Source organism: Cynocephalus volans, chromosome 8 (genome assembly GCF_027409185.1).
Source record: "Cynocephalus volans isolate mCynVol1 chromosome 8, mCynVol1.pri, whole genome shotgun sequence".
NCBI classification, from domain to species: domain Eukaryota; kingdom Metazoa; phylum Chordata; class Mammalia; order Dermoptera; family Cynocephalidae; genus Cynocephalus; species Cynocephalus volans.
Window position 1 is genome coordinate 26,571,272 of NC_084467.1, and position 11,382 is coordinate 26,582,653.

Genomic DNA, 11,382 nt, shown 5'->3' on the forward strand with positions numbered 1-11,382 from the left:
CGCTAATACCACTATCCTGTCTCAAAATTCTGTAATCTGTACAATAAATTATAAATTAACCTCCACCAACACATTATTAAATAATAGTGAGGGAAAGGAAGAGAAAAATTAGATTAAAATAGTATATTAGTGCATTGATTGAATCTAAGAATCAGTTGCAAAACAAATCATTGTTTTATGTAACATTAAGGAAAATGATCCAATTAAATGATGACATAATGCTTTCTCATTACTTTTAACTTAGAGCTATTTTGTATCTATTTAGACACAGAAATAGATTTGTATCTTATATAACACTTGTGCATGCATAAAAATTAAAATATAAGAAAAATATATTGATTATGGTATTCCTCAAACTTCTTTATATTAATAGTCCTATTCTGAATTCCTCCCACATTATTTCTCCAAAAAAGAATATTTGCCCTAATGCTCTTTTCTCCATGCCTTTTTGCATACACAATAACTTTTTATTTTTTTAATTTATTTTTTATTTTTTAGATAATTTATTATACATACATATGGGGTACAATGTTGATTTTCAATAATAGTGTACAATGTATGGTGGTTAGATAAGGATAGTTAGCTTATTCATCATTATAATATGCAATCATTCTTTGTGTCTGTTGACCAATTCCTAATTAGCTCCCCTTGCTCCCCCTCCCTTCCACCTCCCCTTTTCCAGCTCTAGTTTTCTAAAAGTTCAATGTATTACTGTGATTGTCATTTCTTTTTTTCTTTCTCTCTGTCATTCTCTCTTGTTCATTCGTTTATTTATGGATTCAAGACAAGGATGCCTGCTCTCACCACTCTTATTTAGCATAGTATTGGAAATACTTGCCGGAGCAATTAGACAAGAGAAAGAAATGAAGGGCATCCGAATAGGTAAAGATGAAATCAAATTGTCCCTGTTCACAGATGACATGATTCTATATATAGAAAACCCAAGAGACTCTACCAAAAACTCTTAGAGCTGATAAACAAATTCAGTAAGGTTTCAGGATACAAAATCGATATACAAAAATCAGTAGTGTTTTAATACTGTAATAACTTTTTATTTCAGTGTGGAATTGTAGTGTAATATTTTTGAAGACATGTTAAAGGATAACTAAACTAAAATGGGTATTACCAACAGTACACATAGCTCAATTGAATTGATAATATTATGAACATCTATGATCAACTAGGCAAATATGAAGGCAATAGTAATCACATCATAATGTTGCCTGTTTACCAGCAATAGCAAAGTGCTATTAATTGTAGGATTCAGCCCTCTTTCAAAGGTGTTAAAAATATGAAAAAATAAGCATGTTAGAATTGATGAAATATAATAATTAATATAAAATTCAGATGACACAACGGGGAAGAAAATGCAGATATATGCTAAGTCCTTTTTTTTTCTTTATGATAGACTCATATTGTATTGCTGTTCTCCAATAACCCTTCCATGTTCCATTTGGCTTAATCCAGCACTGCAACTATTATTCTTGTTCTTTTTTTGCTTGTTTCTTCTACCCAGTAGGCTAACCAAAACTTCATACTTGAGAAATCTGAATCATTGGTAGTTCTACTGGCGTAGGGTTACTGTGGTAGAAATTCTTGTCTTTTCTCTTGTTTACATAATGGGTAATTTTTCTCTAGCTGCTCTTAAGATTTTCTCTGTTAGTTATATTCAACATTTTGATTATGACATTCCTTATTGTAGTTTTCTTTGTGTTTATCTTCCTTAGGGTTTCTTAAAACTCTGAGCTCTGTGGGTTTATGGTTTTCAGTAAATTTGGAAACATTTTAGCTCTTATTTCTTCACATTCCTCCCCTTTTTTTGCCACAGGACTCCAATTACACATATGTTAGACTGCTTTATATTGTCCTACAGGTCACTGAGGTTTTGTTTATCTTTCTGTACTTCACTTAGGAAGGTTTCTATTTCTAGGTCTTCAAGTTCACCAATTATTTTCTTCTGTAGTGTATAATCTGCTCTTAATGTTATCTAATGAAATTTTAATTTTAGATATTAAAGTTTTCAGCTTTAGAAGTTTTGTTTAGTTAAAAAAAACTTCCTTTTCCTCATTACATTCATGTTTTCCTTTAAATCTTTGAGCATAGTGAGCTCTGTCATTTCTTGGCATGTTTATGTTGATTGATTTTTTTTCTTGGTTATAGGTCTCATTTTTCTGCTTTTTCATGTCATAATTTTGTATTAGGTGCTGGGCATTGTAAATGTTACATTATTGACAAGCTGGAGTTTGTTGTTTTACTTTAAAGAATTTTGAAGTTTGTTTGTTTGGCAGGCAGCTATTTGTGGATCACCTTGATAATTCCAAGGCTTCCTTTTAAGCCTATGCTCTAGGCTAGTTTAACCCTATTACTAAGGCGTAACCTGATTGTTCTCTATTAAATATTCTGTGTATTCAACAAGGTCTCTCATGTCTGGTTGGTCAGACTTAACCATCTCCCAATCCTTGGAGAACTCTGGAAATTACTAATCTTGCAGCTCTCTAACAGTTATTCCTTGCCCATTCCTGTGACTTTTATCCTAAAGATATTCAACTTAGTGTTGAGCCAAAGATCCAAGGGGACCTCTTGAAGATTTCCATTTCTCTGTGTAGCTCTCTCCCCTCCTGTACTATGTATCACAAGCTGCAATTGTCATGACTTTCTTCTTTCTCAGCTCAATAAGACTGTTGGGCTCTGCTTGGGCTCCCTCTCCCTCCTGTACTGGGGTTCAGTAAATGCCTATAGGTACAAAGTCAGGGCAATTGTAGAACTTGCCCCATTTGTTTCTCTTCTCTCAGGGATCACTGTCCTATATTGCCAGTGCTATGGTTTAAATGTGTTCCCTCCAAAATTAAGGTGTTACCAGTGTGATACACTAAGAAGTGAGGCCTTTAGGAGGCGAGTAGGCTTCTCCCTCATGAATGGGATTGAGGCCCATATAAAAGATGCTTCATACAGCATTTGGCCAGCTTGCCCTTCTGCCTTCTCCCATATGAAGACACAGAATTCCTCCCCTCAGGAGGGTGCAGCAACAGGGAGCCATCTTGGAAGCAGAGAGCAGCCCATGCCAGACAACTGAGCCTGCCAGTGCCTTGACCTTGGACTTTCCAGCCTCCAGACTGTGAGAAATGAATTCTGTTCATTATAAATTACCCAGTTTGTGGTATTCTGTTATAGTACCACAAATGGACTAAGACAATGTTCTAATATTGAAAACAGTTGTTTCATATATTTGGTCCAGTTTTGTAGTTGTTCATGGTGGGAGGGCTAGTCTGGTACCAGTTACTGCATGATAGGGGAAGTGGAAGTCTTTTTATTTATTTATTTTTTAACTGTTCCTTTTTTAGCCTTTTGAGGTTTTTGCCTGGCTCACTAATTTTCAGCTTTGCTGTTTGTTTTCTACCACAGGCATTTAAGGCTGTACATTTCCCATGGGTGTTGCTTCAGCCTTATCCCACAAGTTTTGCTATATAGTATTTGTGTTATTGTTCATTTAAAATATTTTCTAATTTTTATTATGGTTTTGAAAATTATATTGATTATATTCCACAACTATGGGTTCTGTGTTGAACACATGTAGCACGAATACCTTCTTCTGTGTGTGGCTTATCTTTTCTCTTTCTCAGTCATATCCTTTAATGAACACAACTCTTAATTTTAAGGAAGTCCAACTTATGAAAAGCTTTAGTGTCTAGTTCTTTTTGTGGCCTATTTAAGAAAACTTTGTTTATCTTAAGACAAAGAAGGTATTCTTTTATGTTTCTACCTAAAATATTTTTTGTTTTATTTTTCACAGTTAGGCTTATGATGTATCTTGAGTTATCTTTTAAAGATGAATGGAATTAAACAGGTGTCTTTTTATAGATCAGGTGACTAGATATGGTTAGCTTTGTTTCTGGAATCCTGTTCCATTTATGTATATATTCTTGTGCCCTATTATTATTAGAAAATTTTTTTTCAATGTGCATTTTCTAATTGTTTGCTGATGGTCATTGTGCATTTCTTTTGTTTGTCCCTCCATATCTACTTGCCCTTCATCTTGCTCTTTGCTTAGGAAAGCTATCCTGAGTGGATTGCATTAAGTTTTTTTTCCCCTTCTGATTCTGGCCAATGGCTAATCCTGGCAAGAGATTAGAGGGAGGGAAGGATAAGAGGGAGAGGTCCCGGGACATTTGTGCTCCTGATTTCCTTGGTGTGAGGACCCCTTGGGTTGGTTTTATGACTTGATCAAATGTCATCACTCCTCTTAAAATAGTTGATCCTACAAAACTCTTTTCTCTTTCCAGGATCTGGTAACTTCTGGTCCTTATCTCTTCAGTTCTAGTAGAGGTGACAGCTACTATGCTTGTTGGCCCTGCCTGGGTTCCTGAACTGTCCCTCCGTATCCCTAAGCCCTGCTAACACCTTTGTGATCAGTCCCTGTGCATACAAACCTCATAGAAAAACCTTAATTTGTATGTGTTGTTTCCTGTTGCGACCCTAACTAATGCACTGGTGTATTAGAAAGCTTTTTAAAAAGTGTCTAGTATCTAGTATCTTTGCTAAACATTCTTTAATTTCAATAGTTTGTTTCTAGAAATTCTTGGCTTTCCTATGTAGACCATCACAGCATCTTGTAAATGATGACCTTGGGTTTCTTCCTTTAAAATACCTGTATTTTATAATTTTAATTTCTGTTCTTTTTCTTTTTTATTCTCCTGGCTGAGGCCTCCCTTATAATGGACAGAGGTAATTATAGTCATCTCATTCCTGGCTTTAAATTGAATGCAACTGATGGTTCACTATTAAGAATTATGTTTGTTGTAGATCTGGGGTAGATGCCTTTTTATAAATCAAGGAATTTTTCTTCTCTCTGAGTTTATTATTTTTTAAAATCATGAGCAGATATTGACTTGCACTGAATGTATTGTTTGAGATAATCACAGCTCTTTTCTTGATCTTTTCCTGTTCTATGTTGGATCCTGGCTCCATCCTGGTAGTGCATGTAAAGGTCAAAGCCATGGAGATCTTCCTTCCTTGTTCCAGCCTGGAAGGACAGGAATGGAGCCCTCTAGTCCTCTCAAGTGAAGCTTGGGCTTTTTGGAATCTTCCATGTGGAACATTATAAGATGTCCATGATGGCAACATTTTGATGTATTATTTTGCTTACAAAATATCTGCTTTAATAAAAACCATATTAGGAGTGAGGAGAGAAAGTAGTAAAGGGGGTGCTGACAAGAGAACCCCATTCTGACACCCATGTGTAATTTGCAGCAATCTTATGAAGCAGGTATTAGTATGTTTGTCTTGTAGATGAGGAGACTGAAGCTCAGAGAAGTGAAGTGCTCCCCCCAGGATAAGAGCACAGTGAGATCCTGGATCTTTGGTCCCAAATGTTGTGCTCAAAAACGCTGCTTGCTTCCTTACAACAGGGAAGTGAGACCCGGTCCCTCTCTCACTACTAGAGTACTTCTTTTTTCGGATTCTTGGAACCTCAGCAATAAGCATCTCCTAGTGTGGCCCCACCCTCCCATCCAGTCTCCCAGCAGTTCTACAGTTTGGAAGCATCGTGGCCCTCTGACCCTGCTTCCAGACCTCCTGGGCACACTAGGGGCTGGGTATCCCGTCATCGTTGTGAGTATTGTGTATGCGTATGTGTGAAGGGGGAGGGTGGGCTTTGGAACAGTGCAGGGAGCAGAGTGGGGCTCTGATTCTGCTTCTCTGTGGACCAGGCTTGGTGCTGAGATGGGCGGGCACTTGCTGCTGCCCAGTCTGCTCCTGTCCCTTCCTCTGACTAGAGGCTGGACTGTATCCAACTGCCTAGTGACTGAAGGCTCCCAGCTGCCCCTGTTCTCTCGCTTCTTCCTGGTCTGCCCTTTGGACTCCAGCCTGCCCTTCCTTGCTGCATGCAACTTGGTGACCAACCTGACACAGGCCTTGGAAGTTGTGCCTCAGAGTGTGGAGGGACTCTGTCTCTCTGGCTCCATTTCTGTTCTGCCTCGGGATGCCTTCTCCAGCTTCCCTGGGCTCAAGGTCCTGGGGCTGAGTCTGCATCTCACCCAGCTCCTGCCAGGAGCTCTCCGGGGCTTGGGCCAGCTGCAGAAGCTGTCTTTCATAACTCGTCCCAAGGGAGGATTGCTCTTCATACCCTCTGATGCCTTTGATGACCTGAGATCCCTCCAGCACCTTGCTTTCTTGGGCCCCTGCCTGGACAGGAACTTGAGTGTCCGGTTGCCTCCCAGTGTACGACAGCTGGCTGTCAAGTACAGCTGTCTTCAGAATGTGGGGGTGCTGGCTGACATATTTCCAGACCTGGTGCGTGGCCCCTCCTCTGGGGATGTCTGGACCCTGGACACGTTGGATCTGTCACACAACAGTTTGCTAAAAATGGCCAGTCCTGGCACCCTCCATGGCCTTGAGGTGGGGACTCTGCATCTGGACCACACAAAGATGGAGGCAGCTGCAGTGGTGGGACTGGGGCTGCAGAGGCTGGACGAACTATCTGTGACATACACTGACACGGCCGAGCTGCCAGCTGAGGCAATTGCCCACTTTGAGCTGCAGAAACTGAATTTGGGATCGAAACAAATAAGGCCCATAGCTCCAGAAGCCCTGGCTTCCTGCCACAGCCTGAAGAGCTTGGGTCTTCAGAGGAGTGGCCTGACTGAACTGCCACCAGGTTTCCTGGCTGCCATGCCCAGGCTCCAGAGACTGAACCTGGCCAACAACCAACTGCGGAGTGCCATGCTGTGCATGAATGAGTCAGGGGCTGTGTCAGGACTGAGGGCCCTGGGTCTGTCCAACAATAAGCTGCACACCCTGTCCCCAGCCACCTTCTCTTGTTTGCCCCACCTGCAGGAGCTGTTACTTCAGGGAAACCAGCTGGTTTGCCTGGAAGGCCAGGTATTCCAGGGCCTATGGAGGCTAGAGACCTTGAACATGGACAGCAATCCACTGGGAGCCCTGAGTGAGGGCTGGTTGGCTCCTCTGCCTGCACTGACCACCCTAAACCTGCTAGACACCCATATGGTACTGAGCCCATCTTGGGACTTCCAGGGCCTAGAGAGTCTGCGCAACTTGAGACTGCAGTTCCCCTCTGGCCCTTCTGGGGTAACACTGTCCCTGCCCACAAGGTTGACAAGCTTGGAACTTCACGCAGTCTCAGGCATGAAGCCTTGGAAGCTATTTCCAAACGCCTTTCCACTCTTGCAGACCCTGACTTTAAAAGGCTGGGGACTGCAGCTGGAGGCTGGGAATATCTCTGAGATCTTCCCTGCCCTTGGTCAACTCTCCCTGCTTGGCAGTAGCTTGGAGGCCCTCTGCTCCCAGGACACCTCCAGCTTCTTCCTCTGGCAGCTCCCCAGGCTCAGGTCCTTGAGTGTAAGTGGGGACGGGCACAGTCCCAGGCCCTGCTGCATCACTGGGCTGCCCAGCTTACGGGAGCTGAACCTGAAGGCTCTGCAGTCCCGAGCTCGGCCCCGCCCAGTGAGGCTTGAGGAGCTGGTGGGTGAGCTGCCGAGCCTCGAGGTGCTGCACCTGTCCCAAACGGGGTTGGAGACACTGTCCGCTGCTGCTTTCCAGGGCCTAGGAAATCTCCAGGTCTTAGTGTTAGACTGGGAGAAAGGCCTCGTGCTTGATGATAGCCTGCAGGAGCACAGTCCCCAGATGCCCCAGTACTTGTATATTCTGACTTCATCCTTGGCCTGCCAGTGTGCTAATGCCTGGGTAGGGCCCTGGCTTGAGCGGTCCCCCAGAACATACATACACATAGTATCACGGCAGTTGTGCCAGCCAGAAGCTGGGGGCGGGTCCAAGAGTCCCCTTTTCCCCTTTCTCTGGAGCCACTGCCCCAAGACTTTGGGGTTGGAACTCTTTTTGGGCAGCTCTACCCTCTTGTTTCTTCTGGTCTGCTTGCCCCTCCTACAGGAAGCCAGGAACTCCTGGATCCTCTATCTCCAGGCTTTGTTCAGAGCTTGGCTCCAGGGTCTGAGGGGTCAGAGGGGTCAGAGGGGTGAGGGCAAGAGGTTCCTCTATGATGTGTTTGTGTCCCACTGCAGACAAGACCAGGGCTGGGTGGTGCAGGAGCTGCTGCCCACTCTGGAAGGCTGCCCTCCAGCTGGCTGGGGGCTGCACCTCTGCCTCCCTGAGCGGGACTTTGAGCCAGGCAAGGATATAGCTGACAATGTGGCAGATAGCATGGCAGCCAGCCGGGTCACACTCTGTGTGCTGAGTCACCAGGCCCTGCACACCCCCCGCTGCCGCCTGGAGCTCCGCCTGGCCACTTCCCTTCTGCTGGCTGCCCCTCATCCCCCAGTGCTGCTGCTGGTCTTCCTAGAGCGCATCTCCCGCCACCAGCTCCCCCGCTACCACAGACTGGCCTGGCTGCTCCGCCGAGGAGACTATTGCATGTGGCCCCAGGAAGATGAAAGAAAGGACAACTTCTGGGCTTGGCTGGGGAGCAGGCTGGGGCAACCTAGGTTGGGGGAGGGTGGGTGCATGTGTGTTGGAGGGTGGGGAAAAGAAAAGCCCACCAGCCAGGCAGGGAGATAGTGAGTATGTGTGGGTGCCTGAGACTGAACTCAGCTTCCAGTAGGAGGTGGGGGTGTTGCACATGCAGGAAGGATCAAATGTTGGGAACACAGGCTTTGGGAAGGCTCTGGAGGCTGAATGAGCCATGTGGTATGTGATGTGATCTCGAGTTGTCCAAATCCTCAGTAAGTTTATTAAATGTATGAAATGTACTTGGCTTGATTGAATTTTTTTTTTTTTTTTTTTTTTGATGGAAAGCCACATGAGACAGAAGGTGAAGGGGCAGAGTCACAGAAACTGTAGCCCAGAGGAAATAAGGTTGGGAATTCGTGGAGAGTTCAGGGCAGGAGGGAGGGCTCTGGGCAGTCCTAAACTGTGGAATGGGATCCAAGCCAAGTTCAACCAGATCTTCCAGGGTGAAGGGGCCCCTTTTGCCATCTGGGTTATAGAGGGATTGGCAACTGAGGACCAGAAAGCTGGGATGCTGCCCAGGAGGAGGGGCAGACTGCCTGCTCTCTCAGTAAAAACGTGAAGTCCTGTCACATCTATCTTCTTTTGAGCCTCACGGCAACACTGGCAGTACGAACCCGCCCCCTTGACACTGTGCTCTAGCTATGCTAAATTACTTGTAGCTCCCAGAACACCATGTACTCCTGCCTCTGGTCCTTTGCATGTGCTGCTCCTTCATTGAAGAATACCTTTCCCCTGGGGAAGTCCAAGTTCTTTAAGATTCAGCTCAGCCTTCACCTTGCATGTTACGAAACCTCTCTGTACCTCGGTTTCCTTTTCTGTAGTATGTGTTACTATTGGGCCCTCCCTCAAAGGGTTTTATGAGAATGAAATGAGTTAACATGTATAAAACACTGAGAGCAGGACCTAATAATGCATTACAAATGTTCAATAAAAGTTAGGTATTATTACAAAACTGTATCATTTAGAAGCAAATAGATATACATATATTGGAAGTGTGTGCTCAAAAATGTTTTACTCATAGGACTGCGCTCCATTGGGAATGTCTGGGGATCAAGCCCTGGGGGCAGGGACCGGGCTGATTCTTCTCTGTCTCTTTGAAGCCTAGTAGTGCCGGCCCAGCTCAGAGAAGGTCTTCACAGACAACTGTGAACAGAATGCTTGCAAACCAAATCCTCAAGGACGCTGAACCAGAGAGAACCCAGGTCTGGTTCAGGCTCTGTTGCTTATTTCCATATGACACTGGACAGGGGACTTGGCCTGTTGGGGTCTTCCTTAGTTTTCCTCTTCTGTCAAATGCCAGGCTTTAATTAGACAAAGGCTAAGGGAAACCATCGAACAGTTCAGGCTGGATTTAGGATGAGGGTGCCCTCTTGTGTCCTAAAGGTATCCTTCTCTCTGTGCACCCTGGCCTTCCTCCTCTTCAGGGTAGACGATGTTGAAGTGGACATCCTTACCTGACCCTGCACAACTGCTTTTCCAGCTTCAGATCTTGACACTCTCTCAAATGTTTCCAGCCTTCACTGTATCCCTCTGACCCCCCTCCACCCAGCCTCTTCCTCATGAAGTGTGGGGCCAACAGGAGACCTTTTTTGGGAGTTATGTGCCTAGGGATTCAAATCTCAGCCCTTGCACTTTTTGTCTATGAAATCTTGAGCAAGTCGCTTCATCTCTGTAAGCCCCCATTTCCTCCTTGTAAATTGGGGCTAATACCACCAACTTCATAGGACTGTTGTGAGTCTTTAATAATAAGGAGTGTTATAGGTTGCTATTGCTGAGTAAAATCACATGAGTTATTACAATAAAGAAGCCAAAACATGTTTCACAGAGAAGGAATTTGAACTGGATCATTAAAATTAAGGTATAGAATTCTCCTAATTCTAACACTAGCCAACATTCATTGAGCCCTTACCATATGCTAGGTAGTGTCAATTTGCCCAAAGTCTCATTAACAAAAATAATAATAGCTAATGATTATTAAACTCTTTCTGTGTCCCACACATGTGCCAAGCTCTTTACACACTTTCTCCTTTTTATTCTTCTCAACAACGCTATGAGGAAGATGCCATTATTATCATTCCCATTTTACAGATGAAGAAACTGAGGCATAAAGAGGTTAAGTAATATGCCCCAGGTTTCACAGCTAATGAGTAGCAAGGCCTGCATCCTGCATTTGAAAGAAGTTTCAGACACAAGCAGTTCGTCTCCAGAAATCATGCTTGACCTACATCACCTCATTTGATCTTCACAACACCTTGCAATGTAGGTTCTATTATATTACTTGCATTTTACAGATGAAAAAACCTAAGACAAAAGAGATGCAGTAATTTGTTCAAGGCCACACAGCTAGGAATTAGTTGGGTTGGCATTTGGATCCGTGTCTAACTACAAAACCCACATTCTCAATCCCGTATTAGATTGCTCATACCCCAGAGTATTCACAATGGTACTATACAACTACATTTATATTAAGATTATTCTGTAATAATGATTAACATTCTTCTAACATCCACGAAGTTCCAAGCTCTGTACTAACTTTTTTTTTTTTTTACATATTAATAGCTAACATTTGCTGTGCATAATTAGGACCCAGGCCCTGAGCTAATCGTTTTTAGGTATATTATCTCATTGAAGCCTAACAAAAACCCAGTGACATGGATGCTATTATGCTCATTTTACAAGTGAAGAAAGCGGAGTTCAGAATTCATCCAAAGTCATGGAGCTGTGAGTTGGAAATTGAACCTACAACTGTCCAAGTCTCTCCTGCCCACCATTCTGGTCACCTCTAGTCATCCCCCTCCCTATTTTTTATTGTTTCTGCTTTGATGTCTGGGTTTACTCTCTCACTTCGCCTCTTCAGCAGGCCCCGCCCCCACGCGTTGAACCTGCTCCTATTTGCTCCGGCGCCAG

The 11,382-nt window shown here is 43.7% G+C and overlaps 1 protein-coding gene across 1 annotated transcript; it reads left to right on the top strand.

Annotated features, from left to right (window-relative positions):
* The first annotated feature begins 5,718 nt into the window (after positions 1–5,718).
* On the top strand, positions 5,719–11,355 carry LOC134384101 (toll-like receptor 12). The gene is made up of 2 exons (XM_063105733.1): positions 5,719–8,461; positions 11,336–11,355. Exons 1-2 carry the CDS (start codon positions 5,719–5,721, stop codon positions 11,353–11,355), a joined length of 2,763 nt encoding a protein of 920 aa, XP_062961803.1.
* The last annotated feature ends 27 nt before the right edge of the window (positions 11,356–11,382 follow it).

What these genes read in the sequence shown, in the direction of transcription:
- LOC134384101 (XM_063105733.1), top strand. Translation starts at nt 5,719, where the DNA reads ATGGGCGGGCACTTGCTGCTGCCCAGTCTGCTCCTGTCCCTTCCTCTG. An exon ending in GCAACCTAGGTTGGGGGAGG is followed by an intron (nt 8,462 to 11,335) that starts GTGGGTGCATGT and finishes CCTCTTCAGCAG; the next exon opens with GCCCCGCCCCCACGCGTTGA.